Source organism: Balaenoptera musculus, chromosome 20 (assembly GCF_009873245.2).
Source record: "Balaenoptera musculus isolate JJ_BM4_2016_0621 chromosome 20, mBalMus1.pri.v3, whole genome shotgun sequence".
NCBI classification, from domain to species: domain Eukaryota; kingdom Metazoa; phylum Chordata; class Mammalia; order Artiodactyla; family Balaenopteridae; genus Balaenoptera; species Balaenoptera musculus.
The window spans coordinates 36,759,275-36,780,151 of record NC_045804.1 but is presented as its reverse complement, the minus strand read 5'-3'; the positions used below and the strand labels follow the sequence as shown (position 1 = coordinate 36,780,151).

Genomic DNA, 20,877 nt, shown 5'->3' with positions numbered 1-20,877 from the left:
ATGTGGGGAAGTTGGTGCTTACTCAGCAAGAACTTTGTATTCTTCAGCAAGATTTATTTCCCTGCAGTCTGTAAATCTTTTGAGGAACTGGACAAATCCCCAAAGTTTACTAGTTGATATAGTTGATCCCTGGGTGGCATAAAGGTTTTACGTCTCTTTATAAGAGGATATAATTACCTAGCATGTAAAAACAGTAACCCTAGCATTTTACCAGGCAGTAGGATTCTTTTGGATGGAATTGAGTGGTTTATGTATGCCTGTTGGGTGTATGCTGTAAGTAGCATACAGTTGTGTGGGCAGATAAACTATAGGTTATGTACATGTTAACACTTATTTATTGTAAAACTGCATTGTGTCCAAAGTAGTTTTTTCTAGGCAGATATTGAATAAACATCTAAATATAATTTTTGTAGTGTACCTTTTGGTTACTACATTATTAGTGTTTTTAATGCTTCCTTTTTTTTAAAAAAAAAAATTTATTTATTTATTTTTGGCTGTGTCGGGTCTTAGTTGAGGCACACGGGATCTTTCCTTGTGGTGTGCGGGCTCTTTGCGGTGCACGGGCTTCTCTCTAGTTGTGGTGCGTGGGCTCTGTAGTTGCGGCGCATGGGCTTAGTTGCCCCGCGGCATGTGGGATGTTAGTTCCTTGACCAGAGATTGAACCCACATCCCCTGCATTGGAAGGCGGATTCTTAACCACTAGACCACCAGGGAAGTCCCTAAACTGCTTGATTTATTCTTGATTTATTCTTGTAGGCTTGCTGAGGGTGTGCCAAGACCTATCAGTGTGTTAATAGGAGGAATCTCATTTAGCACCTAGTTTCAGGCTGATTGGAAGCCAGACCCCCAGGCAGGATCTGTATAGAAATATATACAGTCCTGTGGGTCACATTTGTAATTCCTACTGGCCTCCAGTCCAGGAGATCTGTAGGTGTTCCCTGGGTGACAGTTACAAAAATTGGGGCTCTAGACAGTTGTACAAGCTCCTTTCTGGAAGGTCTTTTAGAGCTGTAGCAAGGTCAAAGAAAAAGAGGGATGGGTGTCTCCCTGGGAGCACCTCCTTAGCTCCTGGGTGTGTGGGAAACCTGAAACCTGTCCCTCAGGCTGAAGCTCCAGGCTAAGTAAATAGGCCCCTTTCACAGGAAGACTGGGGTTGAATTTCTTTTGGTGTTCTGTGCAATGCCCTGGGGATGGTGGCCTGCCAAGAACTGTCTTTTCAATTGTTACAGTCCCCTAGCGCTCAGTAATGTCAGCCTCCTGTCCAACAGAGAGGGGCAATCAAGGGGGTGGCCCCTTGTGTGGATTGCACATGCCTGCTGGCTTTAGGCAGGTCAACTGGAGAGTGTAAGCGGTGAGGCTGGCCCCCCACCCCGGCTTTCCAAACGCAGTGGGAAAATGTCTTGACCACACATGCCCATGGTTTCGGCAATGCAGCAGGACAGTGCCTTGCCTTTGTACCCCTACCAGCTTTGTCTCGGAGTGGGAGAATGCCACACTGCTCATGCTTGTCCGCCTCAGCCAGGGAGTGGCTGAATGTAGCCCCGGAATTTAGCTAGGGAGCAGTGGAATGCCGTGTCTGTTCCTGCTTATCCACTCCAACAGTAATGAGGAAGTGCTGCAGCCCCCTGAGCTTTCCTGCTTCATCAAGGCCAGTGGTTGCCACCAACTTTTCCCCTGATGGTCTTAGCAAGATTGGAGGGAAGGTGCTGCCTCTGATCTAGCCCAGCTGTGCTAGCAGGGTACCAGGCGAGTGCAGTAATGGCATCCACCAGTGCCTCTCTCTCCAAGGGGAGGATTCTGCTGTTGCCCTGCCCCTCCAGCAGTTGCTTTTATTTTACTTATTTTTAATTTATATTTTATTTATTGTTGCTGAGCGCGGGCTTTCTCTAGTTGTGGCGAGCAGGGGCTTACTCTTCGTTGTGGTGAGCAGGCTCTTGTTGCAGTGGCTTCTCTTGTTGAGGAGCAGGGGCTCTAGGCAGGCGGACTTCAGTAGTTGTGGTGCACAGGCTCAGTAGTTGTGGTGCGCAGGCTCAGTAGGTGTGGCTCGCTAGGCTCTAGAGCTCAGGCTCAGTAGTTGTGTCACACGAGCTTAGTTGCTCCGTGGCATCTGGGATCTTCCAGACCAGGGCTCAAAACCCGTTGTCCCCTGCATTGGCAGAAGGGTTCTTAACCACCTGCACCACCAGGGAAGCCCTTGATGTGATTTTACACGGGATTGTCTTCTTGCTTTCTCTTTTTGATAGTTTATAATTAGTGTATGAAAAGCAGTAGTCTAAAAAAATTATTTATTTATTTATTAGGCTGTGCTGGGTCTTAGTTGCCGACATGCTGGATCTTTGTTGCGGCATGCGGACTTCTTAGTTGTGGCATGCAGACCTCTTAGTTGCGGCATGCGGACTCTTAGTTGTGGCATGCATTCAGGATTTAGTTCCCCAACCAGGATGGAACCTGGGCCCCCTGCATTGGGAGCGAAGAGTCTTAACCCACTGGACCACCAGGGAAGTCCCAATAGGTTTTTAAAATGTATTAATCTTGTATCCTGCAACTTTACCTAAGTCATTTATTAGTTTCTAATAGTGGAGACTTCAGGGTTTTCTATATATGGTATCATGTCATTTCAAATAGTGACAGTTTTACTCCTTCCCTTCCAAATTTGGATGCCTTTTATTTTTTTTCTTTGTCTGATTGCTGTGGCTAGGACTTCCAATACTACATTAAACCGAAGTGGCAAGAATGGGCATCATTGTCTTGTTCCTGATCTTAGAGGGAAAATTTTCAGGTTTTCACCATTGAGCGTGATGTTTAGCTGTGGGTTTGTCATAAATGGGCTTTATTATGTTTCAGATATGTTCCCTCTATACCCACTTTGATGAAAGTTTTTACCATGAACGAATGTTGAATGTTGTCAAATGCTTGCATCCCATAGAAAGCTATGTTTCCATGTTCATTTGTCTCGAGGGTATTTTCTGATCTCTTCGATTTCTTCATTGACCCATTGGTTTTTTAGTAGCATATTGTTTCATTTTTCCCATTTTTTTCCTGTAATTGCTTTCTAGTTTTTATACCATTGTGGTTGGAAAAATGCTTGATACAACTCCTATTCTCTGAATTTGTTTAGAGTTATTTTTGGTTCTAACATATGATCTATTCTGGAGAACATACCATGTGTACTTGATAAGAATGGTATTCTGATCTTTTGGATGGAATGTCCTGTAGATATCTGTAAGATTAACCTGTCTAATGCGTCATTTAAGACCATTGTTTCATTCTTGATTTTCTGTATGGATGGCTTCGTCCATTGATGTAAGTGAGGCGTTAAAGTCCCTTACTATTAATGTATATTGCCAGTTTCTCCCTTTATGTCTGTTAATATTTGCTTTATATATTTAGGTGCTCCTGTATTAGGTGCATATATGTTAATGAGTATTACATCCTCTTCTTGTATCGATCACTTTATCATTAAATAATGCCCTTCTTTGTCGTTTGTTATAGACTTTGTTATTAAGTCTATTTGGTCTGATATGAGTATTGGTACCTGCCCCCCCCCCGTAAAAATTTCTTTTTACGTCTCTTTGCTTTCAGTTTGTGTGTGTGTCTTTAGCTCTTTTAAGCAGAATATAGAAGCATTATTCCATTTACATTTAAAGTGATGTTTAAAAAAATTTATTTTCTTTTTGCTGCATTGGGTCTTCGTTGCTGCGCACGGGCTTTCTCTAGCTGCAGTGAGTGGGGGCTACTCTTCATTGCGGTGCGCAGGCTTCTCATTGCGGTGGCTTCTCTTGTTGCAGAGCATGGGCTCTAGGTGTGCGGGCTTCAGTAGTTGTGGCACGTGGGCTCAGTAGTTGTGGCTCACAGGCTCTAGAGCACAGGCTCAGTAGTTGTGGCACACAGGCTTAGTTGCTCTGCAGCATGTTGGATCTTCCTGGATCAGGGCTCGAACCTGTATCCCCTGCATTGGCAGGCAGATGTGTAACCATTGTGCCACCAGGGAAGCCCCAGTGATTTTTGATTTGTGTGTACTCATTGCCATTTTGTTCCCTGTATTCTGGTTGTTTCTGTAGTTCTTCTCTGTACTTTTCCTCTTCTTTTAGTTTCTTCCCTTATGGTTTGATGATTTTATTTTTTTAGTGGTATGCTTGTGTTCCTTTCTCTCTCTAGTTTTTTGTGTATTATTGTACGTTTTTGATTTGTTAATACCATTGGGTTCATATATGTTAATCTTTAATTGTATCTCCTGTTTTAAACTGGTAATCGTTAAGTTCTAACACATTCTAAAAGATGTACATTTAACTCCTCTCCCTCACATTTTGTGTTTTTGATATCGTATTTTACATCTTCATGTTTATCCCATTATCCTTTTTATTCTAATGCATATTAGAATGCACATTCCAACTTGTTTTTGCCAAAACATAAAACCCCCAGAATGATGAAATGAGTAGGACAGTAAACTCCTGTATACCTTTGCCCTAGACTAATACTAATATTTTGGTCACATTTAGCCCACCTCTATTCTTATCACTCTAATCAACCACTATTAATGTCATGCACACAGGTTATTTCCTTTGCCACTGAACAACTTTCTATTTGCTTCAATTTTTTAATGCAGGTGTAATTTACAGTGGAGAAATGCAGAGATTTATCTGTTACAGTTTTGGTTTTGACAATACATACACTTATGTAAACCATAACCTCTTTAAAGATTTTTCTGTTACCCCCGGAACGTTCTCACATGTCCCTTTCCCAGTCATCCTTATACCCCCTCGGAAGCATATACTGTTCCAACTTCTTTCACTTCAGAGGAGTAGTCCTTCCCTTTTCTTGATGATGTTTACATGTTATCAGTATATCTTCCTTTTTATTGCTGAGTAGTGTTCCATTTTATGAATATATTAAATTATTCATTTTCCTGTTGGGTTGAATTTTTGAGCTATTATGAATAAAGCTGTTGTGAACTTTGTCATACAAGTCTTTATGTGTCATGGAGTTTGAGTTACCATTTGGGTGAGCTGAGACAGATAATCAATCGAATGTGTATAATATGAGGCTCTGTTAAGTGCTTTAAAGAAAAACAAAGGAGCGGACAGCATATAGAGGGTGATCTTTCTGATTGGAAAATACTTTAAGCAATGACCTAAAAAAAAGTATGTAAGAGAACTATGGAGATGACTGGGGGTATAACTTGATAATTCCAAGGAGATAGCAGAAAATGGAGCGTTCCTGAGGCAGGAGTGTGCTTGGCATATTCCAATGTGGGTGAGCAGGGTAGAGGGCTAGGTCAGAGAGATATTGATACCATGGTAGAAGAGCAAGAAAGGAGTTAAGGACATGAACAGTGTTTTTTTTTCTTACGAGGAAAGTAAATGAATGGATTCACAATACGACCGGTTTGCCAGCAACAATAAGAACTGCATAAAGTTTATTGAGTTCTTACATGTTGCAGCACCTTGTTTAGTCCATTCCATGTCTTATCTTTTTTAGACCTCACAAACAATCCTATGTGAGGTATTGGCACTTATCTCCACTTTACAGATGAGAGAATTAAAGCACTAAGGGATTAGATACATTAGCCTTTATCAGTACATTTATTTATTTTCCAGCAGAGTTCTTCTTGGTCATAACTTTCTGACAGTAGATTTTTCAGTGAGCCAGGTAGCAGAGGAACAAATCCTGGGCTGTCTTTCTGGTTCGCACGTGGTTTAGTACCACAATAACTTGGGAGATTATTTAGCCTCTCAAAATCTCATTTTACTACCTCCTTTGTCAATGTATGATTTGTACTTTGTGTTTGTTAAGGTCTGGTGAGTCAAATCTGTGCAAGAGCACAAGGGGCCTGATCCTTGAAGAGAAATAATGCGATGCCACTAATATTAAGGGATACCTCACATGCTGAACATTTTAACTTATGGAGGAAGATAATAAAGCCAGCAATAACTTAAAATGTTGTGTTAACATTTTAAACTTTCTGAGTCACCGTGGAGGAGTCTAAATGTATACGCATGTTTGGATACTTGAGGCAGATGCAAAGATTTACTTGGTGGTTCATGGTTTTTTTTTTTTTTTTGGCTGCATTGGGTCTTGTTGCTACGCGCAGGCTTTTCTCTGGTTGCAGCAAGCTGGGGCTACTCTTCGTTGTGTGCTCTGGCTTCTCATGCAGTGGCTTCTCTTGTTGCAGAGCATGGGCTCTAGGCGTGGCGGGCTTCAGTAGTTGTGGCACGCGGGGCCTCTAGAGTGCAGACTCAGTAGTTGTGGCGCGTGGGCTTAGTTGCTCCATGGCATGTGGGATTTTCTGGAGCAGGGCTCGAACCCGTGTTTCTTGCATTGGCAGGCGGATTCTTAACCAGTTGCGCCACCTGGTGATCATGTTTTGATAAAACTTAAAGGGCAATAAGATTTCTGTCCTGTTTTTCTTGTGGTTGGTTGATGGTACCTGCAGCCTATGTGTCTGTTTTCCCATTTCTCTCTCTTCATCTCATCTTCCACTTTATCTCTGTCTTCTTTGTCCTAAAAAAATTCCTCACATTTTTCTCTGTTTAGGTGAGAAATAAACATGAAGAGTATTCAGTTCATAATGGTGATTGTTTTGTAGCACAAAATAGAACATTGCGTAATAAAATAGAACTTTTTAGTGGGAAAATAATCTACACAGAATCTAAAATTATACACAATAAAATGTATTGACTACCAACTGACGATAAATCATACTTTCTAGCTAAAATTTAGATCTGCAAATATGACTACAACTTGAAGCTCACATTGAGAGAATCTATGAAAATGGGTTTGGACAACCTCATTGAGTTAAGTATTTTCTAAAAGAATTATTTCAATAAAATAACAAATGGAATGGAAGACTTGGAAACAGTTAACTGATAAAATGAATTAAATTGTTCAATGGAATCTTTCTGCAGAAGGCACTCTCAGTTAAAATTAGTGCCTACTTAATACACTTTGTGTGTAAAATCTCTGTTTTCCAGTTATCCTCAACATCAAAAGAGTAGAGCTGGAATATCTTACTATCAGTTGGATGTTTATTTGCCTCTGGATATGATTTTGGATCCATACAGAAGTGGTCTCTATTTGATATCTTGAAATCCTTAAGGCTGATCCCATGAACTTAAACTCTTCAGTTAATGAGTTTACAATAGTGTGTATGATGGGGGGTGTTATTCAACATTTTCTGACATTCAAACTGTCTTGAATTTTGCTGAGGGGGAGAGGAGTTGGTTGACTTGGTGGGCAAGCCCATTTTCATTACTTTAATTGTGTGATTTATTAGGATTTTAAGCTTTTTATAAATGTTTTAGTGTTACAGGACAGAATTAAAAGGATTTAGAATAAAAGGAGTTTAACAAAGGACTTTGCAACAGGATTGCAATAGTTTTTATATTTGATGGATTTAGCTAACGGCTTTTCATTTCAATCATCATGCTACATTCTGTTAAATGCTGTAGAAACAGGTGTGTGTAACGTCATTCTCTCTATTGTACATGCAAATAAACACAATTTTATGTATAAAAAGTTAATCCTCTACAATTTGGAGGATTACATTATGGGAGGGTGATGACTCCGTTAGACATCTTGGAGAGTACATGCTATTTATATTGCAAGAAAAAATCAGGTTAATAGCTACGGTGTTCGTGAGATTATAGAATTTTATACCAACACTTTAAAAAATTGTATTTATTCAAACCATCCACAAAGAAATTATTTAAGGCAGAGTTAAGGTTTTGTTACATGGTTTTCCAACTTTGAAAAAACTTTAATGTAGAGTGTGCCTCAAAGATATTTGAAGGATTTGTTATGGTTTGTTTGCTTACTGTAGATTCATCTTTTCTATTTACAAGTTTTGGTAGTACAGTGGGGGCTTTTGGCTTTATGTTGTTCTTAAGTGAGGGCATTATTTTGTAGTTTAAAATTTTTTGCTTGGTTACCTTTCTGAATATCCATGACGCTTTCTTAGTAAGCGTCAGGTGACTGACCTAGAGAACAGATTCGGTAGGACTGTTGTAACCCAGTAGGTCAGCAGAAACCAATGGAATTCTTCAATTCAGGTTTTGAGAAACACAAAAACAATCAAACCATTCTTGCCAGTATTATTTGCGTTTTAAAGACATGATGTATCATTCATCAAAATATCAAATTGGTATGTATAATACAGGTACAAACCATAAAGACCTTGTCAAAACACCAGGATGCAGAGGGAGAATAGGTATTGTAAAAGGTGAAGGTGAAATATGGAGGAGTGAAGAATTGGCCTTGTATAGCTGAAGTTCAATTATAATTAATTTGGAACATAAATGTTATGGGCTTTGGACCAGTTAATTTTAACTTGTGCTTCGCTCGAAAGTCATATTGTTAATTGTGAAATCTGATTTATTTGTTTAGCAGGGGTAAGAGCACACAATCCGTAGTAAATTAATGTTGGTGAAGATGTAGACACTGATCTTTATAAGCTTCTCAAATTTAAATTAGTTATGGAGAACTTTATTCATCAACACTGTGTTTATAGTTTTGGATCCTTTTTTTATAGTTTTGATCTTTTTAAGGTGTGATAATACAGTCTGTTAGTGGATCATAGAACTTGTCTTAACCTATTTAACTAAATTATTATCACAATTTAAAGTATCTATGTCAGATCACAATCTAAATGTGTAACCATTAACCTGTCCTCCTCTGGATTACACCTCATTATTTTTGGAGGGATCCATTAACGAGGATTATTAACATTAATATTACAGTTGCTCTTTACCATCTAGCAAAGAAATGAAACATTATTAAAAGAGAGCTGAAGTCCCCTGGCTACCTCTCCCAAATATTGTCTTCATCCTAAACCCCTAAGAGGACTATTCCTATCCTGAAATTGGTGTTTGTGTGTTTATGTCTTTAGCACTTAAGATAACTAAATATCTATCTATACATCTAACTACACACACTCACGTGGGCAACACTTGTTCAAGCACACAACTTGTACCTTTTCAAAACTGTGGTAAAAAATCACATAACATAAAATTTAACGTCTTTAGTTCTTCCCTGGTGATGCAGTGGTTAAGAGTCCGCTTGCCAATGCAGGGGACACGGTTAGAGCCCTGGTCCAGAAAGATTCCATGTGTCGTGGAGCAGCTAAGCCCGTGTGCCACAACTACTGAGCCTGCGCTCTAGAGCCCGTGAGCCACAATTACTGAAGCCTGTGCGCTTGGAGCCTGTGCTCTGCACAAGAGAAGCCACCACAGTAAGAAGCCCGCGCACCACAACGAAGAGTAGCTCCCCCTCACCGCAACTAAAGAAAGCCCGCATGCAGCAGCAAAGACCCAAGGCAGCCAAACATAAAGAAAAAAAAATTACCATCTTTAAATCTTTACAAACTTTTTTTTTCCTGCCCAGCCGTGCCGTGCAGCATGCGGGATCTTAGTTCCCTGACCAGGGATTGAACCTGTGTCCCGTGGTCCCATGAAGTGGAAGCACAGAGCCCTAACCATTGGACTGCCAGGGAATTCCCGACAAACTTTTAATTGTACCGCTTGGCAGTGTTAAGTGCATTCAAAGAACTCTGTACCCATTGAACACCAGCTCTCCATTTCTCTCTCCGTCACTAGTCCCTGGTAATCACCTTTTTCTTTCTGTTTCTAGGAATTTGACTACTTTAGATTCCCCACACAAGTGGAATAATAGAGTATTTGTCTTTTTGTGAGTAGTGTATTTCATTTAGCATAATGTCCTCAAGATTCATCTGTGTGTAGCATGTGACAGGATTTCCTTTTTAATATATACATTTTCTTTATCCAGTCATCATTTGATGGACATTTGTATTGCTGCCACCTTTTGCTATTGTGAATGATTCTTTAGTGAACATGGGGGTTCAAGAGCTTGCTACATCTTTTTAAAATTAATATTTTAAGAGCATTTTTTAGTTACCAAAATTGAGCAGAAAGTACAGAGAGTTGCTGTGTATCTCCTGACCCCTCACATCTCACAACTTCCCCCACTATTCATACCCTGCACCACAGAGGTACCCACACTGACATCATTATCACCCAAAGTCCACAATTCTCATTAGGCTTCCCTATCGGTGTTGTACATTCAGCTGGTTTTGACAAATGCATAAGGACATGTATCTACCGTTGTAGTGTCCGAACAGAATAGTTTTCTGCCCTAAGCATCCTCTGTGCTCTACTTACTCATGCCTCCCTCTTCTTAACCCCTGAAGACCCCTCATCTTTTACTGTCTCGGTATTAAAAACTGTCTTTTGCCTTTTCCAGAGCCATTCAGTATGTATTTGTTTTCCCCATGTTTTTTCATGGCTTGATAGCTCATTTCATTTTAGGTCCCTGAGTCATATTCCGTTGTCTGGAGGTACCACAGTTTATTTATCCACTCATCTACTGAAGGGCATCTTGATTGCTTCAAGTTTTGGCAACTGGAAACAAAGCTGATATAAATGTCCATGTGCAGGTTTTTGTGTAAACAAAAGTTTTCAACTCCTTTGGGTAAATACCAAGGAGCATGATTGCTGGATCTTGTAGTAAGAGTATGTTTAGTTTAGTAAGAAACTGCCACACTGTCTTACAATGTGGCTGTACCATTTTGCATTCCTCTAGTGACAGTTGAGAGTTCTTGTTGGTCTGAATCCTTGTCAGCATCTTGTATTGTCCGTTGTTTTACATTTTGGCTGGTCTAGTATGTGTGGAGTGGTATCTCATTGTTGTTTTGATTTGAATTTCCTGATGACCTGGGATGTGGAGCATCTTTTCATATGCTTATTGGCCATCTGTATATTACTCTTGGTTAAGTGTCTGTTCAGATCTTTTTCTCAGTTTTAAATGGGGTTGTTCGTATTCTTACTGTTTAGTTTTAAAAAGTACTTTGTTATATTGGGATAACACTCCTTTATTAGATGTGTCTTTTGCAAGTATTTCTCCAAGTCTGTGGCTTTTCTTCTTTACTCTTGACATATGTACCTTTTTAAAGAGCATAAACTAAATTACATAATATTAAAGAAAATATTTATCTTCTTTATTCTACCTTCCATTAAAAAAAAACCTGGGCTTCCCTGGTGGTGCAGTGGTTGAGAATCCGCCTGCCAATGCAGGGGACACGGGTTTGAGCCCTGGTCTGGGAAGATCCCACATGCCGCGGAGCGACTGGGCCCGTGAGCCACAATTACTGAGCCTGCGCGTCTGGAGCCTGTGCTCCGCAACAAGAGAGGCTGCGATAGTGAGAGGTCCGCGCACCGCGATGAAGAGTGGCCCCCACTCACCACAACTAGAGAAAGCCCTGGCACAGAAACGAAGACCCAACACAGCCAAAAATAAATTAATAAATTAATAAAAACAAAACAAAACAAAAAAAACCTGCCTTCTGAAATATTACATATTTACCAGAAAGTTGCAAAAATACTACAGACAGGTCTTGTGCACCCTCTGCCCAGCTGGTTACATCTTATATACAATATAAACCAGGAAACTGACATTGGTGGAATGTGTACACATAGTTCCATGTCATTTTATCACATGTGTAGAATTCATGTAACCACTTACCATAATCAAGATACAGATCTATTTCATCACTACAGTAATCTCCCTCACACCATCTCCGTCCACCATCCCTAACCTTTGGGAATTTATCATTCTGTTTTCCATCTCTGTACTAATTTGTCATTTCAAGAGTATTACGTAAATGGACTTACGCAGTATTGCTTTTTCACTTAGCACAAGTTTGTTGAGGTGTATCCAAGTTGTTTAGTGTATCAATAGTTAGTCCTTCTTACTACTGATACTATTTCATGGTGTGGAGGTAAAAATTCATCTGCTGAAGGACAATCAGGGATGATTCACTTATTTTGCTGTTTAAAAATAAATCTACTGTGAAATTTGTGTACAAGTTTGTGTGGGTGTAGTTTTTATTTTCTGGGATAAATGCCCAGTAGTATGATTGCTGGGATATATGGTAAGTGTATTTTAGGTTTTTTGTTTCTGCTCCTTTAAAGAAACTGCCACACTCTTTCTAAAGGGCTGTACTATTTATATTTCCACCAGGAATGTGTGAAAGATCTAAGTTCTCTGCATTTTTTGTCAGCATTTGCTTTTTACATTTCCCTGGTAGCTAATGTTGTTGAAAATCTTTTCATTTGCATATCTGCTTTCCATATCTTATTTTCAGTGAAATATCTCATGTCTTTTGCCCATTTAAAGTTGGATTTTTGTTTTTTAGTTTTGAGTATGTTGAGATTATTTCATATATTCTAGATGGGTCCTTTGTCAAATATGTGTTTTACAAGTATTTTTTCCAATGTGTAGCTTGTTTTTAATTTTAATTATAGCCAACTTATTGCTTTTTTCGGTCTCATGGATCATATTTTCTGGTGTCATGTCTGAGACCTTCTTCACCAAACCTTAGGTCCTGCGATTTTCTTTGTTTTCTTCTAAAGTTATATAGTTTTACATTTAATCTCTGATCCATGTTGAGGTTATTTAGGTAAGGTGTTTTTATTTCCAGTTTTATTCTTTTCCTATGGGTATGCAGTTGCTCCAGGACAATTTGTTGAAATGGTCAAATGGTCTTACTCTGCTTAATTGCCTTTACACCTCTTTCAAAAATCAGTTGACCATATTTGTTTGGGTCTATTTCTGGATTGTCTTCTGTTCCATTAATCTGTGCATCTTCTGTCAACTTTATATATCTGTTTACTTAGATTGTCTTTCATTTCCTACATCAGCATTTTGTAGTTTTCAGTATCTAAGTCCTGTATATGTTTTTTAGATTTATACCTGAGTATTTAATGTTCTTTTGAGCAGTTATAAATGGTATTGTATTTTTAATCTGGAATTCTGGAATTCTGTATGCTTGTTGCTAGTATATAGAAGTACGGTTGATATTCTGTATGTTGATCTTGACTCTGGTGACCTTGCTGAGCTAACTCACTAGCTCTAGAAGTTTTGTTGTTGTTGATTCCTTGGGATTTTCAATGTATCAATCATGTACCTGCAAATAGGGAGTTTTATTTCTTCCTTTCTTATCTGTGTGACTTTTCCCCCTTTCTTTCTGCTTGTTGCCTTGTCTAGAACTTCCAGTACTATGCTGAATAGCAGTGGTGAGAGTGGAGTCCTTGCCTCATTCTTGCAAAATTCTTGTTTGTCCTTGTTTGTTCTGTGAAAAATTTTGAAACATTTCATGGATTCTTTCCTCCTCTGTTTTTCTCTTTTCTCTCTTTTTGGAATTCCTACCTACGTACTGGAACTTTGAGACTGTCCTTTAACATTTCTCTTGTGTATGTGTTTGTGTGTGTGTATAAATTAATGCTGTTTTTCTTTTTGTTTTTGGTGTTTTTTGCTGTGTTCTCTAGGAAATTTTCTCTGATGCTTGTGTTGAGTTTTTAAATAATATCTACCTTGTTTTTAACTTCTCAGAGCTCTTTTATTTTCTAAGCATCAGTTTTTCATTGCATTCTTGTTATTGTTTCATGCCTGAAATATCTTCTCATATTTTTAAAATTATTAATGATGGTTTCAAAATTTTTGAAACTTTCTTCCTGTAGAGAGTTAACCACTTTTCCAGGTGCTTGTACCTGTTTGTAAGCAGCAAACTAAAAGGCTGATTGCAAAGCAATGTGTATGTGTTTGCCAACCTCTAACTTTATTGAAGGTGCTGTGGTTGTGCTGTTTCTTGGAGCTCTCTGGTTGACAGTGTCTTTCAGTCTTTCCTCCACGGACTGACTGATTTTATTTTTTCCTAATACATTGCTATTCATTTTGCTAGTCTTTTTTCAGGATTTTGCATTGTTGTGTATTGAGAATGGCCTGAAATTTGAAGTTTTTAAAGTTTCCTGTTGCGACCTTCCTTTATTTAGTTTTGAAATCAAGGTGGTATACAACTCTTAGGTAATTAGTTGGTGGAATTGGGGGTGGTTTTCTGATTTCATGGTGAATGTGTATAAGATTGACGTTGTTAATTTTAAAACAGGTTTTTAAATGTTGGTTCAATTTCAAAAATAGTTATAAGTTTATTTATAGCTCTTCTAGTTTTTGTTCAGTCAACTGTATAAATATATCAATTTAAATGAATGTTTTGCTATCTCTTTAGCTGTAAATGTTTTGAGAGAATGAAAATAATGGGAAATGTACAAGAATACTCCTCAAAGTTTTATTTTACATTTTATTTCATGTTCCTTATCAGGTGCTCCAAAGTGTGACAACTTCGCTGAAAAAAGGCCCCTCCTTGGTGTTTGTAAGAGCACTGGATCTTCTGGGTAAGGAATTTAAAAAAATTTCTTTGAACCACTGTTAAAATTTTGTATTATTTCAGAGGGGGAACTTTGATGTCTTCAAATCTTTGTTTACCATAAGAGTATGCTCTTACAAGACAGATGGGAAAGGAAATAAAAACATATTTAGGGTTTTTGTCACTCAGTCCTTGTGATTTTTCTGCTCACTGTTTTCTCAAACGTAGGGTGATAGCAAAACATGAAAGCAAGCCAGCAGTACATCAGAATTCAGTCTTGAAATAAAAGATTAGCATCATTAAGAAAAATGTGTTTCAGTTTATGTGTTTGTTTAGTATTTATAATGGCCTCCTACAGTGGATTAGAATTTACTGTTAGGTCGTCGTCATCATCATCATCATCATCACCATCATCATCATCATCATCATCACCACCACCATCATTAACATTTACTGTTGTTGTAGCATGTGCCTGACATGGTTCTAAAGGCATTCCATGAATTTTCTCTTTCATTTCTTTCAGCAATACTATGAAATAGATACTGTTCTTAGTCCCATTTTGCAGTTTAGAAAAACTCAGGCGCTGAATTCACACAGTGGAGCTGTGGATTCAAACCCAAGCAAGCATTCTCTTAATTCCATGCTGGTTACATTTGTGACCATGAGAGGACTATGGACAAAGATGATTAATGGTTATTACTCAGGAAGTCAGATTTTCCCCTACTTTCTCTGTATAGTAAATGAGAATATATGCTTCTTAATGGCTTATAGTGATTTAGTTATCAGGTTTGTTGTGACCTTTTCACTATGTAATTCCAATTCAACTGCTGGTAAAATTGCAATGGCCTCTACAAACCATGTAATTGAAAGTTACTGGGTAGGCAGTCCAGGGCTAGTGAAGTGTTTCTGTGATGTGTCATTAATGACCTAGGTTCTTTCCATTTCTAGTTTTGAGATCTTTTAGAATATGACCCCTTCCCCTAATGATCTCAAGAAGGCTACTGTCTTTTCAGTTAGTGCCTCTCCTCCACTTGAACTCCTAGCTACAAGGTAAGCAGGGATATGATTATGGGTTTGTTAGTAAGGTAGAGGATCAAAATGAGTATTAGGCTTGGCAACCAGTAGTCCCTGCCTTGTGCTTTCAGCTGATAGTGTACACTCTAGGTCATGGTTGCAGTGCAGAAGGGAAGAATGTGCTAGTGGTGTTACATGATTAGGTCTTGGAATCTTAATCGTTGCTTTCTGGGGAAATGGTTTGACTACATGCATTACAAGGCAGTTTTCTTCCAGTGTAAATTTTTGGGTTGAAGTGGGCAAAAATTTACTTTGTACTCATCACTCTGCTGGGTATGGGATGAGGATACAAAGCATGAAAACCTAATTCCTTGTCCCAAAGACTTAAGGATGTTGCTGAAAACAAAAACATAGCACACAGAAAATGATTGTGATATAATGATGTGTAATAGGAATTCAAAGAAGGTAGAGATCAGTGTGCATGGATTAATGGGAGATGGCCTCATGAGGAAGGCACAGCATATGCTGGATCTAAAGGAATAAGAAAGTTTGGCAGTACATGTAGAAGACTAAGGACTTCCAAAGTAGGTTACAAAGCTATAGAAGGGGGACAGAAACTGGTATAAATATACTTAGGAAAGATGGAGGTTTGTGACTTAGAATGAAGTCCATCTGCAAAACAAGTAATAACAACCATTTCAGTGCTCTAGAACTCAACCAAAGGCTTCCAACAATGTGGAAAGTGTTTATGTTTGAGAAACTGGTAAATATTAAGCCATAACAGTGGGAATCTGTCGCATTCATGCCCGGAAGCTGCTCCCATCACACTCCACCCTTTCCTCTTCCAACTTGGTTGATTTTCCAGGGTGTGCAATGTCATGACCATGCCCAGCAGCATTGTCCCTGGAAGTTATGGTCTTGGGGTCATGAGAGTTGTGCAGGCCCATGGCTCTTTTAGCCTAAAGTCATGGTTAGCTGAGGCTTCATGTAGGTGCAGAGGAGCCGTGAAAGCATCCAGGGAAAGCTAAAATCTGGAAGACTTGAAAATGTCTGCCTGTTGAACATGTTCCTCTACCCACACATAGATCCTTTTGGAAAGGATGACAACCTTTATTGACTTAGGGTATTTGAGCAAATTCTCTGTCGAATCTTTGGCTAAGTCACTAAGCTACTTAGACACAGGGGCAACCCCCAGGCAAGCAGGCTTTAAAATGAAAACAAGAATTAAAGAAAAGTAAAACTCAGCAGAGGCATTAGTAACTGCACATTGTGGAGGAAGAGAGATTTCCAGAATTCTTATACTATTTTATATAACATGTCTAGTTTTCAACATAAAATTATGATACATACCAAGAAATAGGAAAGTGTGATATATTGAGAAAAGTAGGCGATAGAAAGTGTTCCTGATTGTTTCCAATGTTAAAATTTGTAGACAGGGCTTTTAAAGGCGTTATTCTACATATGTTCTAAGAACTAAATGAACCGTTTCTGGAATGATAGGAAAGTATGATAACAGTGACTGAACAAATAGAGAATCTCAATAAGAAATTAGAAATTGTAGAAAAACCAAATGGAAATTCTGGAGTTGAAGAGAAAAAAGGTGAAATAAACTCTCTGGAAGAACACAACACCATATTCAAGTCAGCACAAGTATCAGGGAACGGGTGTGTTGACAAGCGAGCTGAAAGGGAATGGGAACCACGCAGAAGAGGGGAAACACCTGTGGTGAAAGAAAACCTTGTTGATTTCACTCTTCCTGGTGTTTAGGTCCTTGTAATTCAGGCGCACCCAGTCCTGTTGAAGCCCCACAAAAAGATGTGTTTACGGAAGGTGCTCAGCTACCTACTGGGTTTGGTTTGCAGGTTTTGAAAGATTTCCCATTCCTTAGCAACCCTGCTTAACTGTATGATTAAGGAGATTGTTTTTATTTTTACAGGATTCATTTATTGAGGTATCACTTTATCAAAAAATAAGACACAAAAGGAAGGGTAAGATGATAACATATAGTAGGTGATGAGATCATTTATTGAGGGATGACCATGATGGTATGCAGGTTATATTAGTCAGGGTTCTCCGGAGAATCAGAACCAGTGGGATGTGGGATGTATGTGTGTGGGGAGGGAGGGAGTGGGGGATTGATTTTAAGAAATTGTCTCACATGATTGTGAGGGCTGCAGATCCAAAATCTGGAGACTGAGGGAAGAGTTACAATTTCAATCCAAAGACAGAATTCCCTCTTCCTCCAAGGAAGTCAGTGTTTTAAAATTTTATTAGAACTTTGAACTGATTGGATGAGTCCCACTCACATTATGAAGCATAATCTGCTTTACTCAAACTGCTGATTGAAATGGTAGTCTTATATAAAAAATACTTTCAGAGAAACATCTAGAATAATATTTGACCAAATCTGGTTATTGTGGCCTAGCCAAGTTGACACATTAATCACCACAGGGGCGATGAATATAGTTCTGATTAAAATAGCATTTGCGGAACTTCCCTGGTGGCGCAGTGGTTAAGAATCCACCTGCCAATGCAGGGGACACAGGTTTGAGCCCTGGTCTGGGAAGATCCCACATGCTGCGGAACAATTAGGGCCGTGTGCTGAAACTTGTGAACCTGCAGTCTAGAGCCCGTGAACCACAACTGCTGAGCCTGCGTGCCTAGAGCCCGTGCTCCACAACAAGAGAAGCCACCACAATGAGAAGCCCGCACACCGCAACGAAGAGTAGCCCCCGCTCGCCATAACTAGAGAAAGCCCATGGGCAACAACGAAGACCCAATGCAGCACCCCCCTCCCCCCCAAAAAAAATAGCATTTGCTGGGCTTCCCTGGTGGCGTAGTGGTTGGGAATCCGCCTGCCAAGGCAGGGAACATGGGTTCAAGCCCTGGTCTGGGAAGATCCCACATGCTGTGGAGCAACTAAGCCTGTGCGCCACAACTGCTGAGCCTGTGCTCTAGAGCCCACGAGCCACAACTGCTGGGCCCATGTGCCACAACTACTGAAGCCCATGCACTGCAACGAAGAGTGGCCCCAGCTTGCTGCAACTAAAGAAAGCCCATGCACAGCAACGAAGACCCAACGCAGCCAAAAATAAATAAATAAATCTATTAAAAAAATAGCATTTACCTATTTCAAAAAAGTCTATTGTAGGCACTCATTTCCCCTGTCCCATTTCTGCTCCTTAAATTAATTTATTTCATAGTTGGAGAATCATTCTGGAAAGAGACTGCTATATGTCTGTATCATTTGCTGGGGATAAATAAATGCAAAGATATTTCCTTCTTGTTTTTTTTTGTTTTGTTGTTTTTTTGTTTTGTTTGCTTTTTTCTTTTGGCTGCACTGGGTCTTCATTGCTGCTTGGGCTTTCTCTAGCTGTGGTGAGTGGGGGCTACTCTTCGTTGTGGTGCGCAGACTTCTCATTGCAGTGGCCTCTCTTGTTGCGGAACATAGGCTCTAGGAGCGCAAGCTTCAGTAGTTGCGGCACGTGGGCCCTATGGTGTGCGGGCTTGAGTAGTTGTGGCTCATGGCTCTAGGTCGCGTGGGCTTCAGTTGTGGTGTGCAGGCTCAGTAGTTGTGGCTTGTGGGCTCTAGAGCACAGGCTCAGTAGTTATGGCACACGGACTTGGTTGCTCCACGGCATGTGGGATCTTCTGGGCTAGAACCTGTGTCCTCTGCACTGGCAGGCTAATTCTTAACCACTGTGCCACCAGGGAAGTCCTCCTTGGTTTTAAGCACAGTGCCTTCTAACTAGCAGGCTCTCAAAAATATTTATTTTTTGCTAAATGAATTTTAGTAAGCTTGCTATACAGTCATAGTCCTTTATTTGAATATTAGTAACACTTTTTTATGGTTGAGAAAATGTCTTAATCTGAGGAACCACATGTCCTGAACCTGGGTGTTGATATCTTCTTCAGAGCCTGTGGTGCACAAGATTTTATGACCCCCTTCACCCTTTGGAGACGTACAAGACATGTCTGTTGCCGTTCATTTCCGTGGCAAATGCTTTATTGAGCACAAGGTGCTTTGGACACTGTCAGTTGCTTATATTCACGATGAATACCACTTAGTTCTTCTTAAGAAAGTTCAGTAAAATTTCCTTTTGATGTATAAATTTTCATATTTATATTAAATTTATATTTAAATTTATAATAACTTTTCAAAGCGGGGGGGAATTGCTATGGAAATAATCCCAGTCCTTCCTCATTTTTTATCCTTTAGGTATACACACGTTATACTTAGCCCAAAGTTTTTAATACTGGCTCTTACTGCATTCATGACAGTCATTAAAATGCCATTTTTTTTTTTTTTTTAATTTGGACACAAAGGCAGACATTTGCGTTTTTTTTTTTTTTTAATTAATAGCTACTCTATTTCTTTATTTATTTATTTGTTTGTTTTAGCTGTGTTGGGTCTTCGTTTCGTGCGAGGGCTTTCTCTAGTTGTGGCAAGTGGGGGCCACTCTCCATCGCGGTGCGCAGGCCTCTCACTATCGCGGCCCCTCCCGTTGCGGGGCACAGGCTCCAGACGCGCAGGCTCAGCAGTTGTGGCTCACGGGCCCAGTTGCTCCGCGGCATGTGGGATCTTCCCAGACCAGGGCTCGAACCCATGTCCCCTGCATTAGCAGGCAGATTCTCAACCACTGCGCCACCAGGGAAGCCCCATTTATTTTTATATTCTAGTGATGTTGTCTTTCTTTCTTTGTGTGTATGTGTCTATGTAGAGAGAAAGAGAGAGGGAGAGGGAGAAGGGGAGAGAGAGAGACAGATCCACTGTTCCACAAGACAGATCCACAAGCCATTTCAGTGCTTGGTGGGAGATAATGTTTATTGTGCTACTGATCCAGGGATTAAGTCAGTGCCTTGTGTAATAATTTGAGGGAGGGAGGAGAAGTATGGACACTATACTAAGGAATATACACCTTCTTAGGAAATGAAAGCTCATTGTGTATTACATGCTAAACTGTTCCAGTAATGCAGTTTTTAGTGGTTAGGATTTTGTTGGGTATTATGAATAATTGCAAAAGAGTAACGTTATTCAACAGCTGACTGCAGACCTTGAAGAATGTTTAATCCAATATAATATCATCACGTTATACATGTTATTGGAGTGAGATGTGATCTTTACATAGAGAGAATCATAGAATACTGGCAGTGGAAAGAACCTTGAAATCATGTAAGATATATGCTACAGATAAAGGAAGTCTTATCCAGAGACTCACATCATATATCCATTTGGTGGTGGGAAATTCTTGTAAGAGTGAGAAAATTTCCCTCAGAAACAGACTTACAGATACAGAGAACAAACCAGTGATTACCAGAGGGGAACAGGGCGGGAGAAGCGGTGAAATAGGTGAAGGGGATTAAGAGGTACAAACTACCAGTTGTAAAATAAATAAGATCCAGGGATGTAATATACAACACAGAATATAGTCCAGATTTTATAATAACTTTGTATGGTGTATAATCTGTAAAACTATTGAACCACTGTGTTGTACACCTGAAACTAATATTGAAAGTCAACTGTGCTTCAATTAAAAGAGTGAGAGGGACTTCCCTGGTGGTCCAGTGGCTAAGACTCTACGCTCCCAATGCAGGGGGCCCAGGTTCAATCCCTGGTCAGGGAACTAGATCCCACATGCCGCAACCAAGAG

At 39.6% G+C, this 20,877-nt stretch overlaps 1 protein-coding gene across 1 annotated transcript in view; it reads left to right on the top strand.

Moving 5' to 3' along the window:
- The window catches only part of BCAS3 (BCAS3 microtubule associated cell migration factor), a 572,763-nt gene that overhangs the window by 68,069 nt on the left and 483,817 nt on the right, over positions 1-20,877 (top strand). Inside the window, 1 exon segment of the mRNA XM_036838162.1 lies at positions 14,168-14,240. Within this exon segment, the coding sequence (XP_036694057.1) occupies positions 14,168-14,240 (73 nt within the window).